The sequence below is a fragment of the Metarhizium robertsii genome, assembly GCF_000187425.2.
Source record: "Metarhizium robertsii ARSEF 23 chromosome Unknown MAA_Scf_6, whole genome shotgun sequence".
NCBI lineage: Eukaryota > Fungi > Ascomycota > Sordariomycetes > Hypocreales > Clavicipitaceae > Metarhizium > Metarhizium robertsii.
This window is the reverse complement of record NW_011942204.1, coordinates 2,289,421-2,314,695: the sequence shown is the minus strand read 5'-3', so window position 1 is coordinate 2,314,695 and position 25,275 is coordinate 2,289,421. Positions and strand designations below refer to the sequence as shown.

Sequence of the window (25,275 nt, the reverse complement as noted above, 5' to 3'; positions counted from 1 at the left end):
GCTTATGCACAGCAGTCCGCAGTGTTGAGACAGGCCTGGTTGCCGGTGTTGCCTTGCCATGAAATCCAGGGATTTGGGCATCAGTGAGTTGTGGGCCGGTGAGATGTACTTGCAACCAAGAGAAGTATTCGTATTGTGATACGTACTCCGTACAGCTATCGTGTTCCTGGGGCCCTCTCTCTTCTTCTCTTCTTCCTCTTGAGAAAGGTGAAAGGGGGTGGCGCCGGTTCGTCGCCTGCAAAGACCCGACGCCTTGGTCCAATCTGCAAACACTGACAGGGCCAATAGTTGCGTCAAGAACAATCGGGATTCTGTGCCAAAAACGAGACTCACTGCAAAGTTCTGGGACATCTTTGGAAGTGCCTTGGAAAGAATGGATGGGTTTTCACCCCACTGTCATGCCCGACGCAGGTCTGACGAGGCTTAAGACGGGGCCTGTCGTTGGCAACGCCATTTTTTGGCCGTTGCAAGATTCTCAATTTGCTTCGGAAGTGTGCTGTGTTACAAGAGCGTTTGCAGAATTGGGCCTCATCCCCCCGCCACGCTGCAGCATGGTTGAGAACGGCCAAGGTCGCAGACGGGATTGCCCGAGAGAGGACCAGGGCAACTTTGAAGGTTCCTGGCCGATGGCGATTTCCTTCCCAGAAACCAAAATGCGTTGATGCAGCTTTGGCGTAGCTCTTGCCTCTGGTAGCCCAGCACAAGCCACTCAGAGAGCCTACAGTCTCTAATCATTGCATCCAAATAGAATGCTGCAGCTTTCTTGAAGGCTCCAATCAAAATCATCGTCCATTGTTCGGTTAGAATAGCACTTTGATTTGACAGCAAAGTGGAGGTCAGAAAGTTGTTGCGTTGGTTGGCCCTCTTTGGCTTTGAGTGAGTGATCTGGCTATTCTCGCAATCTTAGAGAGCCCAATCACACTGGCCTTGCGGATAGTCGATGCCAAGGGGTGCCCAAAGTGCGTGCTTTGGTCAACCTCATGGCCCAGTCCTTTCTACTCGAAAAGTCAACAAGATCAGCCAACATGAGAGACCTAGGTGGCCATCGGATGGCAATACAAACAAACCACCCCTTCTCCAAAGTTGTACGAAGTCATAGTGCCGAACCAGGCTGTGAAAAATTAGACGGAAAGTTGTGTGCCAATATATCGTCTTGGCACCCTTCGTCACACAAACCGTTTCGTCTTCCACTCGTGGACATCGAACTGTATCAAACATGATGGCTACCCAATATGTGAGTCCTATAGTGTGTCTATCATCAGCCATCATTGAGATAATACCTCAGCCGACCTCATTGTCGCACGATACATAGCCGTGACCTATTACTTCAACGGCCTTTGTGCGCGTGGATTTTGCGAGCCGCACTCTCCGGGATGAGAGGTGGCCCTTCCAGGGAAATGAGCCTTCGAAGCTGCATACACATAATCGAGGACATGTCAAAACAAGCGTCGGGAGAAGCTAGCTCATAGCTAAAAATATCTTCCGATATAGCGTCGTCTTTGCTACCCCATGGCTTGTTTTGTATCACGCGGTGAAGTGTCTCGTTCTACCGGATGGTTTCCGGTGCCGCGCCATGGCGTATTGTTTTGTGCAAGTACTTGCTTCTTCCTGTGCGCCACTCTCCGTCTTAAAAATATGACAGGTGAGATAACTCAAGGTACATAATAGTACTTTGATTTTGCTGATTATCAGGTGGTTAAAAAGATATCTTTTAGTAGTGTTAAATATAAGCGACAAGCCCGCAGCCCCACACAACAGTGCGGGCGCTGTTGATGAACCCGTCGTGGTCAGCACCAAGCTCGGGAAAACGTCATCGAGGCCGCATAGCATATCCAAGGCGCTTCTCTATTCCGACCAAGCCGATTTTCCCCCTGGTTATGCCTAAGTAAAATTGGGATTCGCATTAGCCGCAAGATTGGACCTAGAGTGCCACACGACTTGCACTTCAGACTTGCGAATAGCTTCATAGAGGACATTTTGGAAGCAATACAATTTGATCAGGGTTGGCACACTTGAGAAGCAGAACGCTGACGTCACAGAGGCTGCCTACCAGAGGAAAGAGGAGATGGCTGGCACTCAAGCTTCATGAGCTCAGTGACGAAAAGGAACGGCTAGGCGAATAATGACACGTAGTGCCATGACTGCTCGCATGTTTATGCTCGTCATCATATTCGCGCATAACTGCCGCATCAGGCCACTTTTGTATATCTTCCCTGGCTTTTCAAGTACTCTGTGTATCGTGCGTTCCGTTCCGCTATTTGTTGAGCCTCTGAAGCAACTCTTGGGTCCTGAAATAGGTTGCTCTCGGCCTCCTCAAGCTCTCTGGCGTCTTTTCCTCTAGCAAAATAATTCTGAAAGACACGATTGAGGTCGGCAGGGCGTCTAATAATATGCGCAACGTGAAAAGAGGTACTCGATGGGTCGCGCCACTCTCGATTGAGCTGTTCGGGAAGTTTATCATCAAGGGCCAGGCCGACAGAAAACGATGAGAGGAATAACTTATCATAGTTGGTCCACGTATGGCCGGTGACCCATGCTGGCGGCGTGCAAAGCTGGCGAGGGACGACGCTTGCAAACTGCCAATCAATGAAGCCGACGATCCCCATTTCTTCATTGACTATAATATTGCTTGGTCGTAGATCTGGATGGCTAAGAACGAAGGGACCACTGTCGAATTCAGGTTTTATAACGCTACTGAAGTAAGGCTTCATGCTGCTGAGGCAAAACATATCATACCGAACCTCATCTTCCGGGTGATCATGTCGTGGCGCAAGTAGATATCTGGAAATGAGATGGAACTGGGACTCTACAAATGCCTTGGACGATGCAAAGCTTGGCATATCTCGACAAGCGTCGTTTGAAGATTGAGTGAGAAGGCCTCCAAGTATCGGCTGCGACGCCTTGTCGCATAGCATTAGAGACCCAATGGCAGGGAGCTCGAGAGACCAAAGTTCTGCCAAATAGCCGACCAGTTGGCGGAAGAATGTGGTCCTCATTGTACCGGTAGCGCGGAGTAGCTTTTTTGTGGCTAGAGGCGTCCCCGGAATGTAATCCAGAATGAGGAACATTTGCGTTGCCGTGGGACTTGCCGTCAACTTTTCCCCTTTCCCATATGCGTGGACTTGGGCCACCGGTATACTTGTCTTGATGCGAACGAGACCACAGAGAGAGTTAGCTACCCGTCTGCTAGTACATGGGGAGAACTCACTCTATAGTGGCCACTTCGCTGAGCAATGTTTCCCACGGCTTATAGAGAGCAGGTTCAATAGGAATTCTGACAACCCACTCCTCCTCCTCATCAAACTTGACAAAAAAGCAGACGTTGTAACTGCCTCTGGCTTGTCCCGTGATATCGCAACTTCTACCGCCGTTGTAGCGCGATGCCAAGGCCTTTATTTTTTCCGGAAGCAGCGACTCAACGAAGTTGTCACTGGCCTTTGCCACTTCATCGTCGGTCAATGCCAGATATTCGTCGTTTGGGGTCGTGCCGCCGGTTATAGTCGTGACAGGCTCCTGAGCAGTGTAGGCCGCACCGCCCAGAGAGAGCAGACATCGCCAAAGGCGAGATACCACCGCATCTATCCAGCATCGTAGACTTACCAAGAGCCTAAAGGAAGACATTGGTAGTTGCCGCACTTCGCGGGTCTCAAGGATTCAAGCTGTCCACAATGCTTCAATGCATCGCGTCAACGGCTCAGGGTTCTGATAGTATTTCGAGATCCAATTTCGTGAATCGCGACTGCCAATTCAGGGGTAGGCAAATTTGGCGTCATTTGTGGAGAATGCAAGGTCAAGGAACTAAAGTCGTTTCGCATCGCCAATCTGGATCACCGCAAACTCCGCAAGTCCATTCATTCTCTTGGGCAAAAAGTTTACCGTGCATACTTTACAATATTGACACTATGCGGGCACCTGTATTTTTTGTTTTCTTTTTTGAAAGAGTGTGGGGAAAGAGGAAACGAAATCTGAACAGAAATATTGGGCTTCCTGGCTAGCACAACGTTTTCACATCTTGGTGTTAATGCGAGAACAAGTGTGGGGACATCATGCTAACGCCAGCGTTCAAGCCAGAGTTTAGACCAATAAACATGGAGTGCTACTCCGTATTGAGTCCAGATACAGCTGACGAGTCGGTTGTGGCATCTCAAGCCTCCAAATTTCCAGAGTCAGGCTCAAAATTTCCTGTCGGGATACGCAAGCCAGGATACCCCTGTGGATCAGTTAAATTTGAGTCTGCGGTGATCCTGAGAGACATTGATGTATGTAGATGTTGTGATTGAGCGTGCCGCATGGCCATCCAGTGGGATTAAGCGCAGCATGCTCTGTTTATAATCGGGCCGGGAGGGTTAAATGCCGTCAGTTTGCCACAGGTGGGCTAAGTGCCGGGCTGCAATATTCCTGTGGTGCGAGTGTCGGCAAAAAAGGTCGATTGAGCCTTGTGCATGTGTCAAGAGTACAGGACATAAGATTACGTAGCATCTCATTCGTTCTACTCCGCACAACATCAGCACTGGCTTACCACCATAGCCACCTGGTGAGTTGGAAGCAGGGCCCGGGAGAGAAGCAACGATTGACGCCTGTTATTGGAGTTGTTCTGCCGCCTCAAACTGTTATTTGTGTGTCTTGGCTAAAGAGAAAGGCTCACGCCCATCCATTTCTCCGAACAACTAGCCTGGTGCCTGAGCGTCAAAGCCAATGTCGAGGTAGAAATTTCCTTGATGGCGTCGTGCCACACCTTTCAATGTTCCGGCGCTGGGGGCAAAGCAAGTGCAATCCAGGTTATTGTGGGGTTGGCAGCACCAGCTGGATAAACTGCGTGCTAAACGTCTGGTGTGTAACATCAGACGTCAACTGGTACTAGTACGTAGTAACTACAAACGAAGAGTTGTGTGAATCAGCTTCTTTCTCTTGGAGGGAAACACTGCAGAAATAGCACCACCATACTACAGGGTATCTGGGTACTTTTGTGCCATGATAGGCAAGTACTACAGGCTTATGGCATTCATCGTGTGACACCACCCTTCAGTTGATTTGCATCGCTCTGCCCATTTCGTCCAGAATTGCACCCCCGACTCTTGTTCACCAACTTTCTTCCTCTCGGCGGCCCCGGACACAGGGATGGACAAGTCTGGTCGCCTCAAGGAAACTGCACCGGCACTTGGAAAATCTACCGACAAATTGACCACGGCAAGAAATATATACCGCCCCGAAAGTACCAATAGCAGCTTTTTGCAAAATGAGACAATAGTCTAAGTAGGGCATTGGTGTATCTGTAGCAAAAAGTCTGATCGGCACCACTTTCATCATCCATATCATCTGTGCGCGTTGTCCATCTTTCAATATCGACGATGGAAGCATAGGCTTCTTTCAACCGACCTCCCTTCGACAGGTCACGCAGCTTTTTTTTTTTTTTTCTCATAATGGACAAAACACAGAGACTTGTCAGCCAGTTGCAACGCGGCATAGAAGCACACGCAGCCCTAGTACTCCGTTCGCGCGAAACGTCTGGTGGCTTGTTGCTTGCCGGCATGGCTTCGTTAGCCTCGACGAACTCAAAGACAGAACCAATGACAGTCAATCGGCTTCGATTACGGAGTACCGACCTTGATGGAGACAATGTCGGCAGGCGGATCCATGTGGGGTGGCCGACATCTAGATTCCGGGGTCCGGGGTAAATATTGCCAATCTAGATTCATTGACTAAAATCCCCAATCGGGGGGATCAAAGTCGTATACAAAGCACTTCAATTTCAAGAAGAATTTAAACGTCGTCAAAGGCTCAGAAATTATCGAGTTTGCTCTCCAAACGAAACAATCTTTCAAAATCGTACGCTTCACCAAAACGTGTTTCAACATGGAAATCCTCTATGCCCAACCTGTCGAGTCCTCTCTCACATGCGAGCCGTGCCAGGATCAGTCAACACCACCCACAAAAGCTGACACAAGATCGCACTCGTCAGAACGATTAAAGTATTGAATGACGCCGTTGCCCAAAATTCATACTACCCAGCTATAGCAGACTTTTTCGCCCAAGACGGCTATTAGCGAGACCACCTCGCTGTACGACCACATGCCATGCCTTGATTTCCCGCTCGATGGCCTCGCAAACCCGGGCTTCAAAGTGGTTCATGATCCCGACGGTGCAAGTCGTTTCTTTAAATGCTTCCTATGCGGAGGAGGCTACTATGTCAACGTCGGGGCATCTAAGCTGATTGCAGAAGACAAGATTAGGGTGAAGCAAGGACAGGAAATCGACCAGATATTACCACGTGGCATTCGGTTTAGTGATGGCTCAAAGCTGGAAGCTGACGAGGTTGTGTTTGCAACGGGCTATCAGAACATGCAGATACAGACGCGACGTTTGGCGATGTGTTGGGATTCAACGAAGAGGGCGAGGTGAGGACTATCTGGCAGAAGAGTGGGCATCCCGAGTTTTGCTTTAGCAGAGGAAATTTGGTTGTGCCGGTGTTCTTCGATACTTTCAGCATTGCATGCAAATCAAGGGTTTAGAGGGGTTGGTATCAGCTTGGTGACATCTAATCGGAGTTCGTCTTGGCTACATGTCTAGTTATGAGATGGCTACGGAGTATCGTTGTGTTCCTTGAGCCCTCTTTCCGCCTCTCTCTCTTCTAAATATACACTGGTGATTCGCGTGAGGATGTAATACTCATGATATACCAGAAGTGTCGGTCAAAATCATCAAAACAAGAGTATCGTCTAATATTTGCGTCTCCTTACCTCGCGCTAAGCCATCAGTATGATGCCGTTGTATGTACACAAATAGCGAAAGGGGCACCATGGGGTATCCATCATCATGTATCGTTCAAAACATTCCATGTATTCATATCATTCAACCATGAGAAGTCATCCACCGTGAATGTTAAGTCACGAATATCGAGTTCCGGAAATTGGGAAAACGATTGGTCTTGCTGAACTGCGGGTTGTATACCGCCGACGTGTGGAACGGAAGAATGCATCGGTGACACAGTGGTATCAAAATGGGCCGAGGAATCCGATGTAGAAGCACCACCATTTAGAATCTTCGACGATAAAATTTGAAGCGCTGCAACGCACCGTCGAGCCGATGTATTGACATGTTCGTGGGCCTGTAGCACCTTCATGGCTTCGCTCCAAGCCTGATTAATATCTTGCAAATTAATTATGTCTGTCCGCAACTTAGCAGCGATAAGGACGGTGGCAGCTGAAAAGAGATAATAGACTCGGTACCACCAGGCGGGAAGGAGTCCCACAGTTCCATCGTTGGCCTGGTACTTGAGGAGGAGAGAGATAATACTTCGCGCTATCTCCACACAATATATCGTGCATTGCTGCATTACGCGGGATTGCAGACTGTCTGGCGGTCGAGCAGCGGCGACTCCGAATCCAGGAGGTGGTAAGCAAACACGTGCAACGACAGGGCGGAGAAGAAGCATTCGAGCGTGAAGAAATCTATCACAATTAGTCAGTTGATTGAGGTGTTGTGGATATTCCAGACACGAATTCCGAGTGCATATGTACCGTATGTGCAGGATAACGGCCTGACGATGCGACACGTCATTGTTCGCCACATCAGCGTCGCCCAGTACTAAAAACTTGGGAAGGCTCTCTTCCCATTTCATCATGGCTGAGTCTAATTGCATGACCGAGGCAAGGTCCTCATCTTTCCTGTCATCGTGAATCGTAGAACGAGGCCGCGACCCGGGTTCGGAATATAAATCAAGAAGCACTCGGTGAGTAATTTCGTAGAGCTCTATAGACTTTACAAAAAATGAACCCTCCGTCAGACGCCCATAATCGTTTGGCTTGGCATTGGAGGAAGTCAGTGGGAGCGGAACAGCGGAGGCAAGGTTCCGTGATATCATGGCAGGGCGCCCATGAGTCAGTGATACCATACTAAAGCAAGTGTATAAGCATTCGTGAGTGTCAGGCGAAACCGGTCAAAGCTGCTTACCGGTCCATGAGTACGCAACCATGCCATATCCTCCGGAGCAGTTCACGCTGACTTGTGGTTGGCTGTAAAGCTGATGTCTCAGGTAGATGTAGGCCTAAGCTCTGGGCGACTCTCACAGCAGATCCCACAATCATCCATGTTTGATGCGGAAGATTTGTGCTTTGCAGATACTGGCTCATGAGAAGCAGGTACTGCACGAGCTCCAATGATCCCGAATCCCAAAATGTCAGGTCAAGAAGGTCTTTGGCACGTTTGAAATATACACCGCTTGTCTCGTCTCTGTTTTCGGGTTCCATGGACTCAACCAGCTGAGTAGCCAAGGCAAAAATAATGTTCAACGTGGCAACGAAAATGACTTCGTCAGTATCAATGGGTGTTCCAGCAAAAAGATTGGCATAGTTTTGCTCCCATTTGCGCCGGTCCAAAAACGGATACAGCGGATCAACGTAGAACCAATATACATTCATCAAATGATCCGCCTGTCGACGAGGCGGCAAGACCTCGTTGGCACTATTGTGCATGCCCGCTCGCCTAGGTGCATTGAGGTTTCCAACTCCGAGACTTAGACCAGAACGAGGGGGTTTCGGCTGGGCCTGGCCGAGGCGATTGGCAACAGCAGCCTTGATCTGGGAAGTAAAGGAGCCAGCACTGCTGCTTCCGAAAAACTCTCCGGTGCTAACATCATCATCGACAACGGCGGTCATGGAGTCAATGGCAGAGGGGCTGGCGTCTGGGGCCCGAACAGATCCAGCATCCGAGATTGCAGCAGTCCTTTTGTCCCGAGGGATGGCATGTTTGACGTCGGCGCTTCCCTTACCGGGAGATGGACCCGGTAGCACGGGCCGGAACGTAGACACCTGAGATGATGAGTGTGGTTCTTGACAGTTGCGAGAAGGGTAGGGGTCACCACCGGGTGGGACATGATGATTGGTGAGATTGCTTACTTGGGTTGGATGAGGCTGCTTCTGTGGCTCATTCTTCGCCGGCGGCCAGTCTGTATAGGTTGACGGTGATGTATCTTTGTGAGGCGCGGCAGGCGTACCATCGCTGTTGCTGTACCGGCAGTGATCTTTTTGGCCAAATCTCTTGGAGCAGTTGCCGCATGCTATTGTTGGGTAAGAGTATTGGTTAATGAAACTGGTCTGCAGAATATGTGGAACGGAGAGGTCATCGGAATGAGGCAATATATCATATTTCGGAAGTCGGAACAGCTATGGTCTGGTTGGAGGATGTCTGCTCACCGGGTCGTGCGCCGTCACACTTGACCTTTCGGCTGCGGCAAGTGTCGCAGGCAACATCGATCTTCAGTCTTTTAGGCCGACGTGGGCCAAAATACAAGGGAGCTCCCGTTGGAAGATGAGTATCCATTATCCGACGAGAGCAGATATGGTCACACAGCTTATCCCTCGGCTTGAGCTCCTGTGCCTACCAAGGCGCGGGGCTGGAAAATGGAGTCCAGTGACCCGTGGTTACAACTGAGCTTCGGGAGCGTCGGCTCGTGGAGATAAACGTTCGGAACGGTTTGTACAAGAAAGAGAGTGACACGAAGATCGTATATCTCCGTTTTTTAGACGAGATCTCGCGACAAAAAATGTCAGTCTCTTGGGGCTGGTAATCTGAATTGGGATCTTCGCGACTGGCGATACGTGGTGAAAAAATGGGCGATACGTGTTTAGTGGTCCGGCGTTTGGAGGCCTCAGTATAGCGGGGATGTATGAAAGGGATGCCGCTGCAGCGAGCACAAGGCTATTGGAGAAGCCAACAGCGTCACTCAATCGATCGGGAGCAAATAAAAATGCTTGGGTGTATTCCTGGGGCTCCGAGCTCGATTGTTTGATTGTTCCGAAGCCGCACGATGTGTTGCAGGGTTGCAAAGTTGACGGTAGGACCAGTGCCAGTTGACAGTTGACAGTGGACATCGACTCGTTCCTTCCGGTCTCTGCAACGGATCTGAAGCTCCACACCTTCACTGTTCTCCACCTGCCATAACCGGAAGACCTGAGCTTCTTAGCCAAGCTGACACCTCTTTCTTTTTGCTCAAATCACGATCAAATCTCTTTCTGTGTAGTGGAAGCAAGACTTGCGTCAGAGTGGTACTCTCTACCCGTGTTACTGATTCAGTGATTCTATAGGGTAATCGGTATTCGGCATGGCTTTTATACAGAAGTAGCCGGGCATTTTCATCACGCAGCATGACAATTTCTCTGGATACAGTGTCATTTTTTTAAGTCTCTGCAACCATGCCAGTTGGATGCATTTTCTTGTCTCGGAGTCTCAAGCACATCGTAAGAGAGTTAAATACTTGTCCACTCGCAACTGGACTTGCCGTTTGCCGTCATTGTGCATAGGGAGGCCATTTAGTTCTTTGTCGGGTACACCTGTAAGTTGCTCTTTTGTGAAAAATATGTCGGCTGGAACATATTCTCGAATACTTCGATTAAACTCAGTGCACAGCTCTTCGGTCTTGGAGCTCCTATTACGCCAGGTTCGAACGTGGTCTCCGTCCCGCTTCCCATACCCACATTGCTCATATCGTGAGAGCGTTCGATTGATAAGCCAACTGGACTCAGAATCCAGCAAGATACTACTATTGTTAACAGATTGTATGAGCCTGGATAAGTCAGGTCTCTCTACTACTGTATTTGCATATGCGAGCCCTAACTTTTCTACCTCCTCAACGGCGCATTGAGTCTCAGCGTCAAGAGACGCGTAGCGAAGAGCAGAGATAATTTCTCTTTCACCCGATTGCTGACTTTCCAATTTTGAAATGGGGAGCAGGACATTGACAAATGCTGAATCAGAAGGCTTAACACTGTTGACCATAGCATCGATGGTTCTGCGGTGTTCCATTACAAGACGTTGAGCAGTGGGGAGAATGCCTTCTCTAGGGCGTACCAAGGGAGGCAATTGAGCCGGGGCATCTTGGAGACATAATGCTCAAAGAGGGTTTGCTGCCCGTTTCCGCCGCGCTCCGTGTGATCGTCGGGGAAGACATGGGTTTTAAAAAGGCAAAAGAAATCCAAGACGCGGTGATTAGTTGAAGCGTCAAGTAGTGGACGAGTTCACGTGGCATGTTTCGATCCAAATGTGGTAATTTTGGGCTGTGTGTGGATTAAGCTGCGCAAATCAAGTTCAAAAAAGGGCCGGCATTGGCCAATCGAAGACGCTTGAACTCGCCTCGCTTCACCCGTCCGTTTCTCAAAGCCTCAAAAAGCAGGGTTGGGCCTCTGCCAGCTGCATGCGGAAGTCGATACTACTTGTCAGTTGGTAATTGGCACAGCAGGGTTCGGGTGCCCAGAGCCTACATACTTATGTAGGATGAGCGGCTGGTGAAGCCGCGAGGACACCACGGGTGAAGTGAAATATGACAAGAATATGTACCAGCACTCCGGAGTACACGAGTACATTATTTTTGCCTCTGTTACGGAGTACATGTAAGCCTCAGTGTGAGCCATCTTATTCTTACTTACTTTAAGTACTTATGCCTCGCCTGCTACATACACCAGACCCTTGGTATTTCTCAAACCGCATGACCCAAGCCGGGCGTACCTGCCCTGCTCCATCCCTTTGAATGTGATAAGGTGCCAGCCAGGTAGCGGGCCCACTTCATTTGCAGTACCTTTTATATACCTTATATTAGGTGTATAGACTAATATATATAAAGTATCTTTATATATATTTAAAAAGTAAAGGTACTTTAATTCCCATACTAATACCCCATGGGCTTGTGTATCTTTTAATTTAAGATTTCTAATTGGTCCATATCCCTGCTCGGTACGAAAGTGGCACCTTATCACATTCAAAGGGATGCATGAGATATTGGACATCTCCCCGTTCCCATTGAGCTCAGCCACAACCGCTCCAGGTCTCCCTTAATGACCCACAAAATACCCGGTCCACTTGTCATCCCTGGTTGTCATGTTTGCCCCAGACAAGACTGGCCATAATCCTTGTTTATTAATGGCTACTACCTCGGTGGTGTGCCTTGAATTTTCCAGCCCGGGTTTTTTCCAGTTTGCAACTCAAGATGAGGTTGTACATACGATGATGCCAAGAAAGGCTGGTGGCAACCAGGAGGGTTGCTCCAGTCCCCATAAATCTCCCCTTCGCAGGTCGGGTCGTAACACGGCATCGCCCCAAGTTTCGCCAAAGGTTGCTTTTTCCCTATCCCAAGTCTGCTTCTGGCCTCCATTGCTGATGGACCGCAGGGCGCTGGCACGGGAAACGGACCGACTTGCCATTTGGAGCTCCATATCCCGGCCAAGGCCTATCGTGGCATGGCATCTATTCCTGTCTGGGAAGTGTTGCCGTTCGCCTTCTTCTCAACCCCGTGAATCACTGGCATACAATGGAGAGACAGAGACTGGGGTCAGAAAATCATTTGGTATTTTGATGCCTCTCCACAAAAGGACCATCCTAATATAGTGCTGAGAGAGGGGCGTGAAGTGTCACTCAACTCTCCCTCTTTGCATGCCCAGCGCGGGGAAATGGACATGGAGAGCCGTGAGGAGCCGCGAAGCTAGAGACGTTGTGCAAGTGCTGACGCAGAACACCCAGGCGGTGAACGTCAACTGGGGGGTTTTGGATTATTGATTTCCAACGTCTCCGCCATGGTTAAACGACGACGGATATGCTAGGTGCCCGCCAGATGGACTTGTGACTGAGAATTGATCGTGAAGGGGGGATGGTGAGGAGTATAAGACCATCATGTTTTCCACAAACATTATGAGTTTTGGAGTAAAAGATGACAGAGTAGCCTCGTCTTTACCGTTTATTGCCCTCGCAAGTGCCTTCTTGGGCAGCTCCTTGTCGAAAGTGCCATCTTGTTTTAGCTCATATACAAGATGTTGTTAAACATCGTTCTTGGTTTTGCTTTCGCTGCCGTTGTTGCTGCGAAACCAATTGCCACAGACGATTATGGGAATACTCTTGAGACCAGAGGTTTGTTCATGGCTCATCTCTCTTGAGACTCTTGGCTTTGACTTACACAGTATTTCTAGGGGGAAATGTCCAGGTCTCCGAAACGGATCTTACCAACATGAAGTTTTACTCTCAGCACTCTGCAGCTGCATACTGCAACTACAATACGGATGTTGGAGAGCCCATTGTGTGTAAAGACACGACATGCCCTCTTGTCATGCAGAACAAACCTGTCGTGATAGCCTCCATGGTGTAAGTCCTCGTGTACACAATCCACACCCCTCTTATTAGTCGTTGCGTTTTCCACATGTCCTCAAATACTGCTATGAAGTTTCTATCCTGACATAGTCCGATAGTGGCCGGTTTACCGGGATCGGCGCCTACGTAGCCATCGACTCTATCCGCCAGGAGATCATCTTTTCTATCCGTGGCAGTAATAACATTCGCAACTACATCACCGACGTCATCTTCGCCTGGCGCAGCTGCGATCTCGCACACCAGTGTAAACTCCATACCGGTTTCGCCGAGGCCTGGGATGAGATCAAGGACGCTGCTTCTACAGCCATCAAGTCTGCTCGCGAGAAGAACCCCGGCTATAAAGTTGTGATAACTGGTCACTCCCTGGGGGGCGCCGTCGCAATCATTAGCACAGCCTACCTCCGCCGCGACGGTATCCCAATTGATCTGTATACATATGGCGCCCCCCGCGTGGGTAACGACAAGTTTGCAAATTGGTTCTCCAGCCAGCAGGGCCGGCATTGGCGGGTCACACACGAGAACGACCCTGTGCCCCGTCTTCCTCCCATCTTCACCGGCTATCGGCACGTCACCCCGGAGTACTGGCTCTCGGGCGGGGATGCCTTCCAGACAGTCTACGACCTCTCCGAAATCCGTGTCTGCAAGGGCATCGCCAACATCAAGTGCAATGCTAGCCGCTTCATCACCGACATCCTTGCCCATCTGTACTACCTCGGCTACACCGGTGGCTGCTCCGCCTTCCCATTGAGGCTGAGAGATGGCCAGCAGGAGGATCCTTTACCTCAGGACCTCAAGGACCGTCTTACCGCTTGGAGTCAGAAGGACCAGGAGTTTGTCGAGGAAAATGACATCTAGGAAAGTCATGTGCCACTCTTCATTACCTACCGACGCAAACTGGGGTATCTGCAACCGATGCCGTATAAGATACGGGGTTATTATACTATCCACCATGCATGTGGCTCTATGGAGCAGTACCTTGCCTGTGGATACCAATTAAAGCCCAAGGTATGCATGCCAAGGACAGAAAGAATCCGACATCATTTTTTGTTTCGGGTATAGCCAGGCGAGCATGAGCCGAGAACTCTCCTCGTCATTTACTGTTTTGTTGTGGAGACGATACACTCTACCAACTACCTACCTAGTAGGTAGAATTCTCCGTGGTATCTGTTCTTTTGGGGAGTTCATCTTTACCATTATATCTGTACATGGTATATTCTTCTTGGTACATATTGAGAGCAACATTTGGGAGATGTCTCAAGAATAGCCATCTCTCTACTGTTACAGTATAGCATATAGCGTTTGCATTTATAGCATGAATCTAGCATGACGGCTCAGAGGGCCTTTCCTATTTTACAAACCGTCTGGTATAAAATCGAGACAAAGAAAAATGATAAGACCGACGGGAGATACATTGACCTTTGTAACTCTATACTCCGTATCAACTCCGTACCACTACCACCACACTGAACTTACTTGCAGCATTGTCACATAAACTCCGTGATACAGGGCAAGTACTGTTAACAAAAAACTCAGTCCATGCCCTCTGTTATCATCCCCTGGGCATTCGGCACCCCCACGAGAATAACCCCGCGCGGGACTTTGACCTCCTTGACCTTCATGCATCCGAAGACATTCACCTCCTTGATCTTGGGGCAGGCCCTGAAAATACACCCCAATATGAAATCAGTCACCTCCTCGCAGAAGCTGATCTCCAACGTCTTCAACTCGGGGTAAGTTGAAGTCTCGGAGAAAACGTCCTCAAATGCTTGTTTCGTAATATGTCTGCAAGCATGAACGTTTAAATCCTCTAGACCCTGACCAGAGTGTGCCATAAGGGCTTTGAAGCCTTCATCACAAAGACCGACATTATTGTGGTTTGTACGCGGTTGGCTAGCATCGATATATCGGCATTTTTGAAGATCTACAAACTGAAGAGGTGGGTTGTTCCAGTTTGTGAAAAGATCCGCGAATCCTTTGTCAGTCATGTTTTCACTGTCGGTGATGCGAAGCTTGGCTAGAGAGTGGCATTGTTGATGAATAGTTTGGAGAACAGTGTCATCAGCATCGGGGACGATTTTGAGGGAGAGCGTCTTTAGGTTGTGGCCGATTTTGGAAACCGCAGCATTGATGGCTCCGGGCGAGGGACTATTTTGAAGCTGCAAGCCGATATGTTGAAGCGAAGAGAGGTTTCCTATCGCTTCAACACCTTTATCTGTGACTTTTTGGTTGTTCTCTATCTTTAGACGTAGCAAATTGGGGCAGTGATTTTCCATTGTAACAATTGTGTCGTCGCCAAAGTGCTTGTCCGTATAGTAAACTTGAACACCTTTGAGAGTTTGGCCTTTGGTGCTAAAGAACTCATGCCATTTCTGTTCGCTGAGAAGATTTGCACCGTGTAGATAGAAGCTCTCTAGGGCAATATCACGAGACAAGAGATAGTCCATGACTCCATCTTTGAACTGGATGGCTGACCGTGCTTTGAATCGACGCAGCTTGGGAGAGACCTGGAATATGCTGATATAGTCTTGGTCACCGAGTCTCGCACCGTCATAGATATGTATCGTCTCCGTCGTGGGTTGTGCAAACAGAGGTAGCGTTTCAGTGCGCAATAATCGTCTCTTGGAAAAAATCCGGGCGATCTTGTCAATTAGATGCTCAGGCAAATCTCCCAAGCTGTCGGCCATGTCGACGTTTTTAGCCAGGGTTTGCACGCACAGGGTAGCAAGACTCTTTGTGCCAACGTCACCATCGAGAATTCGACTCTGAATACTTCGTCGGGAACCGATTCCGCCAGTCTGCTTTCTCGGCTTCTTCTTCGGCTTGCCACCTTGGCGTTCCTTTGCTATCTCCCTCCCGCATGGCGCGCAGAGGAGACCGCCATCCGGGCCTGCCACGGAATAGGGTGTGACAGTAAACCGCTTCTCACATATTGCACAATTTTCCATTTGGCCAGGAAGGGGCGCATGGCGCGACTCAAAGATAGCGCGAGCAATTTCGTCATCGTCGTCGGAATCGCCAGCGTGCTTCTTGCGCTTTTTAAAGGCTTTGCTCGCCTTTATTTTCTCGATAGCCTTCTCTTCATCCCTCTTTCGCTTTGACTTTTGATTTCCAGCTTCATTGCGACTGGCTCGCTGCCTGCTACCAGCGGCACTTGACTCTGCAACGGTAACTTCGACCTCTTCAGTCAACTGTTCTCCGTTTTGACAAGCCTGCGCAGTAGCTTGCTGGCGTCGCAGCTCTGCATCATCTCGAATCTGCCGAGCGGAAATGTTGTGACTCTTCGACGGTGTGAGTGGAGGTTTGTTTTGATACAAAAGGTATAGTACTTACAGCGAGGAAATCCGTCAGGGCAGACTGACTGTGTTGACTGGGTTAGTCCTAGGGAGGAGAGTGGCATGGAAGTACAGGCAGAAATGATCTTACGGTCCAGTAATATTGCGTATTGGCCGGTTTTCGCCGTTGGGTTGGTTTTGTGCTCGACTCCGGCGAGACCTGTTTATTCATGTCAATTTTCGATGTTCGTCATATCAGTTGTTTGCGACATAACGAACAGGTTTGGTTCGACTTACATGGTGGATGAAGCTCGAAAAAAGAAGCCTCTTGGAAGAATGGACACAGAAGAGATTGATAAAATAAACGTGGTAGTAAATTGCTGGGCCAGACCGTGCTGGTGGCAAGTTTACTCATCAGACTAACCTGCATCGCACGCAACGTCTGTCCGTTCAGTTCGCCCTTCGTCTCCCAGTGCCAATTGGAACGTGCCTCTGTGCATCCGCGCAGCTAACACGGTGTCAGGTGAGTGGCGTTCAAAAAATTAATTGAAAACATCTGGCACTGTGAGTCATGCACAGACTTGTTAGAAATGTGCAGAGCAAAACATGATTGGTACCGTGCTATATCTGGCCAGCACTGTCTATTTAACCCCTGGTTCTGAGCACGTGCTTTCGTGTTCGCCTTGCCAACGCGGGCTAACGCCGTGGCTTTGGGAGGCGTCGAGCGAACTGAGAGCGAACTGAGCGCACTGTGAATGGCAGCCGCAAGTCACGGAGGGCGTTTCGGCGGGAAAATCTCAACACCCAACATCTCAGTGGCAAAGATTCGTTCCTGGCAGTTTGCACCTGTGGAGAAAAAATGAGCAACAAAGAACTGCAGATTCATTGATGGTTTTGGCAACCCCCCTCCGTTGCTCGAGCGTCCTTGAAGACTGCTGGCTCTATTGTCCTTTTCTCCAGAGTCCAGGCAACGTCGTGTTGCTAGCGAAGCAATTGGGTCACAGACCAGTTGACTCTTCTTTCTTTTCCTCGGGCTGCGTTTGCAACTCTGTCGTCTTTGCACAGTGTCAAAAGGTCGAAGTGCTTTGGTAGATTCTTGTCTGTCTCCTACAGGATCAACATACAAGGCAACAATTCGGTCCAGTTTTGTCTTCTTCACTTGTCATCATAGATAGGTTGGTTGGTACTTCGTCTCGCCAAGTCTAGCCACCAGAGCCTAGGCTGAGGGTGCACCAACACAATGCCTCGCGGGCGCCGCTCTCTTCGAGCCGGTGGGATGCCACTATTAGAGGTTTCTGGTAAGCATCCGGTGTGATTCGGTTTGGACTTGATTCCTTTTCTGACAGGCGATACAGAATCGCCTGATGTGAATGGCACCCGTCGGACTAGATCAGTTTCATCCAGGCCAGCCAATGGATATGAAATCGTCGTCTCCAGCGACTCAACACCGCCAGTTAGGCGACCTCGAGGAAGACCATCTCGTGCCTCCCTTCTCAGTGCGATCACAACTTCTTCATCATCCTCACCTTCTCATTCTAGTGGGGTTAAACCACGACGCGGCAGAGCATCAGCAATCGGCAGCACATCTGTCTCTTCCGCCGCTACACCACAGGAGCTGTCTTCTGATGCCGAATACTCTACGCCTGCTACTAGCAAGAATCCCACACCGTTAACTGCTGAGGGATCATTGTCTGCTGAGGCCTCGAAGTCCCTTGCGTCATTAGAAGTACGGCTACCTGCCAGGTCTCGTGCCGACGACTCTGACAGCGAACGAGCACTCAGAAATAGCATTTACTCCATGAAGGCCAATAGAAAACTGACTGAAATTGTCAATTCTGATGAGGAAGATGACGACTCCTCTGATACAGGGTGGGATGCCAGGATAGCCCGTAGATTGCAGGATGAAGAGTTTGCAAAAGCTGATGAAGGAACTTTGGGGTCCTCGTCGCTCTCTGGGAGTAGTCGTGCTGTGACTGCTACCACCTCACCTTTACCCACACGCGGAGTTGCAAAGCGAGGCAGAGCTTCGACTAGGTTATCCATGCAACTGGCTCCACCAGCAAAGAAGAGCAGAATAATACCAGATTCAGACGACCCTCCAACATCTGACTTCGATATGGATGCAGAAATCGCAGCAGCCGCTGCACTGGACAGCGAACTCTCGGAGCCTCCTGAACTCTCGGAAGGCGAAGCGACATTTACTGATTCAGACGAGGTTGATGAGGCTGCTGTGGATGAAGACGGTGGAACTTCTGATGCTTTCTCGGATGATGAACCTCTTTCAGTTAAGAAGAAAGGCAAGCAGCCACAAAAACCGAGAACCCTGTCGTCAAAGGCCAAGATGCCAACCAGACGAGGTCGGCCATCAGCAGCAGCGACTGGATCCAAACCAAACCTTGTTATAAGACGTCACCGAGCACAGGACGTCGTCCAGGACTCGGACGATGATGATGATGTCGCAGAAGAAGTCGTTAGCATCGCTTCGGATATGAGCACTGTATCCTCGGTCTCTGCTGGCCTGAGCTCTTCCAACTCTAGTGACGCTGAGGAGGGTGTGTCAGAGTTACGAAGAATTGCTGCCAACCGCCGAGCGTACAGGTCGGGCAACACGCGACGCCTTAGGAAGGAACGTGATCGCCTTGAGTATCACCATCCAGAGATTGTTACCATGTGGAATGACTTGGAAAAGATGCCCATTCTCAAGGCTGGGGCGGCTCCACAGCCGCAAAGCATCTCTAGACAACTAAAACCGTTCCAACTGGAAGGACTTGCTTGGATGAAAGAAATGGAAAAGAGAGAATGGAAGGGCGGATTACTAGGTGACGAAATGGGTCTCGGCAAGACTATACAAGCTGTCTCGCTTATTATGTCCGATTACCCAGCTAAGCAACCGTCATTGGTTCTTGTGCCGCCAGTCGCATTGATGCAGTGGCAATCAGAGATAAAATCGTATACGGATGGTACTCTGAAGACTTTTGTCTTCCACGGAACTAATCAGAAGGCCAAGACTATCACCGCTAAAGAGCTCAAGACATACGATGTGATTATGATGTCGTACAACAGCTTGGAATCAATGTACCGAAAGCAAGAAAAAGGCTTCAAGCGAAAAAATGGCATCCACAAGGAAAAGAGTGTCATTCATTCGATTCATTTCCACCGAGCCATTCTAGACGAGGCCCACAGCATCAAGACTCGAACAACGATGACCGCCAAGGCTTGTTTTGCCCTTCAAACGACATATCGCTGGTGTCTGACCGGAACTCCGTTGCAAAACCGCATCGGAGAATTCTTTTCATTGATACGATTTTTGAATATTAGGCCTTTTGCTCTTTATCTCTGCAAACAATGTCCCTGCTCAACTCCCGAGTGGGCGATGGACGAGAATAGTCGCTGCTCCCATTGCAATCATGCAGGCATGCAGCATGTGTCCGTCTTCAACCAAGAGCTCCTTAACCCAATTCAAAAGTTTGGTAATCTTGGACCCGGTCGGGAGGCTTTTCGCAAGCTTCGGTTGATGACGGAGCGTATCATGTTGCGTCGTCTCAAGAGAGACCATACCGACTCTATGGAACTGCCTGTCAAGGAAATCTATGTCGAAAGACAGTTTTTTGGTGAAGAAGAGAACGACTTCGCGAATAGTATTATGACTAACGGCCAGCGCAACTTCGACACCTACGTCGCGCAGGGTGTATTGTTGAACAATTACGCCAACATTTTTGGCCTTATTATGCAAATGAGACAGGTGGCAGATCACCCTGATTTGATATTGAAGAAGAATGCTGATGGTGGACAAAACGTGTTGATCTGCAGCATTTGCGACGAGCCAGCAGAGGATACAATCCGAAGTCGATGTAAACACGACTTTTGCCGAGCCTGTGTTTCTAGCTACATTGGATCAACGGATGCTCCTGACTGTCCTCGTTGTCATATCCCTCTGTCGATAGACCTCGAGCAGCCCGAGATTGAGCAGGACGAAAACTTGGTCAAGAAGAATTCGATTATTAACCGAATTAAGATGGAGAATTGGACTTCATCTTCCAAGATTGAACTGCTCGTCCACGAGCTGCATAAACTCCGTTCAGACAACGCGTCCCACAAGTCTATTATCTTTTCTCAGTTTACAACCATGCTGCAGCTTATCGAGTGGCGACTACGCAGGGCCGGTATTACGACCGTCATGTTGGATGGTTCTATGACACCCGCGCAGCGTCAGGCTTCCATTGAGCATTTCATGAACAACGTTGATGTGGAATGCTTTCTTGTTTCTCTTAAGGCAGGCGGTGTTGCGCTTAATCTCACTGAGGCCTCAAGAGTCTTTATTGTTGATCCGTAAGCTCAACTCCTATCCCCAACTTTAGCTGATCGACTAACGAATTTCCAGATGGTGGAATCCAGCCGCAGAGTGGCAATCTGCAGATCGTTGCCATCGCATCGGCCAAACCCGCCCTTGCACCATTACGCGACTTTGTATTGAAGACTCGGTGGAGAGCCGTATGGTTCTAATCCAGGAGAAGAAGACAAACATGATTCACTCGACTGTGAATGCAGACGACAAGGCCATGGAAAGTCTTAGTCCTGAGGATATGCAGTTTTTGTTCAGAGGTACTTAAGGAGCACAAGTAGCTGAGGGGAGGTCTTTTTTTCACATGAATTTTTGCATGGCATTGGAGGCATTTTGGCCCGAGAGCGCGGAGTTGCGGTTTTGCCTGTACTAGTACGAATTGTATTAGTACGGATTCATAAAACGGACACGGAACTAGGTTGTTTTGGAGATTTGGTAGTTAAACTTGAGTGCTTTTTAGACTTACGTATGAACGACATGGCTGAGAAGGATATATAAGTCTTGCCTCAACCACGCTGACGTTCTCATCCGCGAGAATGTGTCTACAGGATCCATGAGACTCGAGCGTCAATCTTGCAGCCAGCAGTTCCCACACAATCCACAACAACCAGACACCCATTTTAGATGGCACTACTATGAGGGGGTCATACCAACTTGAGAGCTCAAATTGTTGCGGGAACATATACCTTATACCTTCACAGCTTGGCGGGTATTCGCATGGTCTTACGTTTCCTTTGCCCTCCCTTCCAATATCTCATCAACCACCTTTGCCGTCGCATCAACAATCAGCTTGTGCTCACAGGAATGTATCTTGTCTTTTAGTTCCTCGAGCGTCTCGCCCTTCCACTCAATCTCTTCAACCACAATAGGAGTACCCCTATCCACCTCTTTAATGACATAGTGGGCCATGATACCAGTGCGTGTTAACCGTCCAGCCGTAAGCTCTTCATAAGCCCGCTCGATGGCATTAGCTCCGTCAAACTCCCCTATCCAAAGCTGTGAGTAGCTACGCCTCGGGCAACTGGCCAGCCGCAGACTTACCGGGTAATGCAGGGTGAAGGTTAATGATCCTCGCCCCTGCCTTCTCCATCGGTTCCAGGAACTCCTTTGAAAATATGTGCATCCACCCCGCGAGAACAATCAGCTCGGGCGGTTTGTCATCCGCCGACAGTACCCTCTTGGCCAGCGCGGCGTCATACCTCTCACGAGCCTCGGCGATTTTCTGCTCGTCTTTTTCTCCCTTGGGCAGAAATCCGTGGCTAATGAGATTGAAGTAATCCCAAGGAATACCTGGCGTCGTGTTAGATAATGCATGGAGCCCCGAAAGGCAGGGTGACATCTTGCCTGCGCCTTCTGCTCGCGTGGTGGCGTATGCGTTTTTTCGATTCGTGACGAGACGGATGATCTGGCTGTTTCGTATTGTTTTTCCTTCGTCAACGGCGTCTATGAGCGCCTGGAAGTTTGAGCCAAAGCCAGAGGCCATGACCAGGATGCGGCATGGAGACTTTTCCTGGCCGGACATTTTGGATGAGTGGCGGTGGGAGTGAGATGAGAATCAGGCAACACGGCAGGGTGTTTTATGCATTGCGCTGATGCGCGGTATACCTAGGTATTTTTTTGGGGGGGAGGGCCGCTTTGAATATGGCCACGAACAGGCAGCAAATCTGCACGCAGTTCAAAAAAAAAAAAGCCGTTGAATGTGCCACCGAGTGACTCTCCGCCTGTGACATGGTGGATCACGTGACAGGTTCGCGACGGTGATGCTTCGAGCTTAAAAATATCAAGCCATTTGAATGAGAAACTGCCTGCGGACAAGGCACAGAAAGAAGGGCAGAGATGAAATTTGACGGCAGGCTTGAATGAGGCTCACGTCTTGTATACAAAATGTCCGGAGATGGGGCGCTGGCCGGAAGGCGGCGAGCGTCCCTCACGAGATCCGCATTATTCCCTCCCAACTCTGCAGCCTATATGCTTGGTGGGCCTAGAATTCTTTGACCTCGTGTCCAATGGCGGTACTATAGAGGTCTGGCAAGTATCAATTGCTATGAATTCAACAAACATAGAATGGACCAAGATTACGGGCAGGGTGTCCTTGAACCTTGCAAGCAAAATGGTAAAGAAAAGTAACGCCATCCCAGTCTCGGACTATTACCTGGAAGGAATGCACCAATCCAATAAGCGTAAATAAATAAGCCACATGCACAAAGACCTTCAAACGTCATTCACAACGAATGAGACGATACTTCATTTTCCACAAGGTTTGTCTATAAGTAACAACTTTTCCACAACTGATCGGCGTCGTTACCATCCTCATCCAGAAAAAGAATCCGCTCATGAACCCGGTATTTTTTTCATATTTGGCATTTATTCATATTTTTCTCTGATCTTCGTTATAGACTGACAGCCACAAGACCAAAGTTTGCGGTTGAAAGTCCCTCCACTCGTCCCATTAACTCACAATATGATCCAATAACGCCACGGCAATGGGGTTCATGAACTAATATCTCAAACGAGAGAGAATGGGGAATTTCATATGTGGCAATGGTGGTGATTTGTCGTTGCTAGGTGATGTTCAGTGTTGAGTCAAAAATGCGTGGTTTGTTCCGGTGATGAACGCATTTAGAGCTTCTGCATGGCGGCAACGTCGGTGGACTGGACGTAGTCCTCAAATTCCTGGATCTCCTCCTGGAGCTCATCCAAAGAGATCTTCTCGTCCTCGACGACGAGGTTGATCTGGAGTTTCTTGATACCGAAACCGACAGGGATCAGCTTGGAAGCACCCCAGACCAGACCGTCCTTCTCAATGCCACGGACGGAAGACTCAAGGCCAACCATATCAGTCTCATCATCTGGTAATCTTCTGTGTTAGCATGTCTGTCAAGTGTCTGGCATGATAATGTTATTCTTTCTGCCACCGAATCAGGCCATTTAGGCACTTGGTCACAGTGGAGAATAACCGTAATCACGTATTTGGGAGGTGTACATACCCCAAGGCTTGACGTCAAGGGTGACAACAGACTTGGCAATAGTCTTAGGTTTAGCCTCCTTCTTCTTGCGGTATTCGGCCAGACGCTCCTCGCGGACACGCTCAGCCTCAGCATCATCCTCCTCATCAGAGCCGAACAGGTCGACATCGTCGTCGTCGTCCGCGGCAGCGGGGGCCTTGGCGGGGTTCAAAGTGACTTCGGCGGCATCGGGGCCGTAGACGGTGTAGGGCTTGCTAGCATCGCCAGAGAGGGAAGCGAACTCATCCTCGAAGGTAGCGATGTGCTTGTACCAACGGGCAGCGTTGGGGAACTTCTTGGCGTCGGGAGCCTCCTTCAAGGCCTTGAAGCATGCAACATCAGCCTGGGTGGCAGAGTAGCTATACAGAAGGGACATAGGTTAGTCTTAACTGTACAGAAGAGGCCTGTGGTCGCCCGGCGAACAAGACATGAATTAATGAGCTGCAGAATAGCGGGGTTGTCCACGATGTCGCTGTGACAGTATATATTGAGATCTCTGGATTGCCGGAGAGCACACGCCAAGTTTCGCCGATGCAAAATCAAGTGGCATGGACAGTCTTGCGGAAGAATTGTAGCATTCGAAGACGTGAGGCAAGTGGCATCACATTTCTGGACAAAGTGTCCCTTCCAAGACCGCTCGACACAGGATTCAGAGGCTAGACGTAGACACGTAGCACTGAAAGGAACCAGGAAAAAAAATCGGAACATACCCAGCAATATAAGAGCGAGTCTGAACCCAGTTGTTCAAGACTATGGGGCGCCAAAGCAGTTAGCAAAGCCGTTGTCATCGTCTAACGAAGTCGTCGTCCTGAAACGAAAATTTCGTGATCGCAAAAAGTTATACGGCGGGGGGGGGGGGGGGTTTTTCCTCCCCCCCCCCGCCACAACTGCCAAAAAAAAATCAAAAATTCGCAGCAGTCAATGCTCGTCCAAGTGAAAGAAAAAACTCACGGGTCAAGCCAGCATCGGAGAGGAAATCAGTGAAACCCATTGTGATTGATGTGAAGATCGACGATGTCAAGGGGAAGGAATTGTCGGGCTTAACGTGGTTGGGTGGGAAATTGTTTGGATGTACGGGGGAGAATGTGAAGCTTCGAAGAGGGGGGATGTTGTTTTACGGATCCGTTTGGGTTGGCATTTTTGAGCACTTGGAGGGGCAATGACTTTTTTTACGCTCCTCCCCCAACGTGGCCCAAGTGGATTGTGCATGTGGATGAGAACATGCTGGCTCCAGACCCCGCCCAGCGAGGTAAGCCTGAGGCATCCATCGGTCCGTGATGTTTACAGAGAGACTGAATAAAGGGAACTCCGTAGGAGTACCGTAGTGAATTGCTCGGCGCGCTCACCCTTTTTGCTAGGCACACCCGTGCATAGGACCGATCAGAATCAGGCGGAACGTCCTTTTCCAAAGCATCTGACTACAGCCGACGGTTTGTCGGCTTTTCTACGTGAAATATTGGGGGTTAACAGGATAGGATACGGCAGTCTATGCACCCTAAGTCCACGGATCAAAAACCTATAAATGAAG

The 25,275-nt window shown here is 49.4% G+C and overlaps 7 protein-coding genes across 7 annotated transcripts; 2 read left to right on the top strand and 5 right to left on the bottom strand.

Annotated features, from left to right (window-relative positions):
* Positions 1–2,189: 2,189 nt before the first annotated feature.
* On the bottom strand, positions 2,190–3,621 carry MAA_11362 (uncharacterized protein; the record flags this gene model as incomplete). The annotated part of the gene is made up of 2 exons (XM_011413350.1): positions 2,190–3,138; positions 3,209–3,621. The coding sequence occupies 2 exons, from the start codon at positions 3,619–3,621 to the stop codon at positions 2,190–2,192; spliced, it is 1,362 nt and encodes a 453-aa protein (XP_011411652.1).
* Positions 3,622–6,811: 3,190 nt separating this feature from the next.
* On the bottom strand, positions 6,812–9,318 carry MAA_06155 (Zn(2)-C6 fungal-type DNA-binding domain protein; the record flags this gene model as incomplete). Its single annotated transcript, XM_007824153.1, has 4 exons — positions 6,812–7,448; positions 7,518–7,892; positions 7,951–9,055; positions 9,192–9,318. 4 exons carry the CDS (start codon positions 9,316–9,318, stop codon positions 6,812–6,814), a joined length of 2,244 nt encoding a protein of 747 aa, XP_007822344.1.
* Positions 9,319–12,794: 3,476 nt separating this feature from the next.
* Positions 12,795–13,983, top strand: MAA_06156 (lipase; the record flags this gene model as incomplete). The annotated part of the gene is made up of 3 exons (XM_007824154.1): positions 12,795–12,891; positions 12,942–13,122; positions 13,227–13,983. The coding sequence occupies 3 exons, from the start codon at positions 12,795–12,797 to the stop codon at positions 13,981–13,983; spliced, it is 1,035 nt and encodes a 344-aa protein (XP_007822345.1).
* Positions 13,984–14,657: 674 nt separating this feature from the next.
* MAA_06157 (DNA repair protein Rad7) lies at positions 14,658–16,632 on the bottom strand (the record flags this gene model as incomplete). The annotated part of the gene is made up of 3 exons (XM_007824155.2): positions 14,658–16,406; positions 16,459–16,482; positions 16,552–16,632. 3 exons carry the CDS (start codon positions 16,630–16,632, stop codon positions 14,658–14,660), a joined length of 1,854 nt encoding a protein of 617 aa, XP_007822346.2.
* A 1,008-nt stretch (positions 16,633–17,640) lies between these two features.
* MAA_06158 (DNA repair protein RAD16) lies at positions 17,641–21,010 on the top strand (the record flags this gene model as incomplete). Its single annotated transcript, XM_007824156.1, has 3 exons — positions 17,641–17,698; positions 17,756–20,729; positions 20,782–21,010. 3 exons carry the CDS (start codon positions 17,641–17,643, stop codon positions 21,008–21,010), a joined length of 3,261 nt encoding a protein of 1,086 aa, XP_007822347.1.
* A 455-nt stretch (positions 21,011–21,465) lies between these two features.
* On the bottom strand, positions 21,466–22,264 carry MAA_06159 (phosphoribosylglycinamide formyltransferase; the record flags this gene model as incomplete). The annotated part of the gene is made up of 2 exons (XM_007824157.2): positions 21,466–21,728; positions 21,784–22,264. 2 exons carry the CDS (start codon positions 22,262–22,264, stop codon positions 21,466–21,468), a joined length of 744 nt encoding a protein of 247 aa, XP_007822348.2.
* Positions 22,265–23,361: 1,097 nt separating this feature from the next.
* On the bottom strand, positions 23,362–24,738 carry MAA_06160 (uncharacterized protein; the record flags this gene model as incomplete). The annotated part of the gene is made up of 4 exons (XM_007824158.1): positions 23,362–23,591; positions 23,730–24,106; positions 24,458–24,497; positions 24,699–24,738. The coding sequence occupies 4 exons, from the start codon at positions 24,736–24,738 to the stop codon at positions 23,362–23,364; spliced, it is 687 nt and encodes a 228-aa protein (XP_007822349.1).
* Between the last annotated feature and the right edge of the window lie 537 nt (positions 24,739–25,275).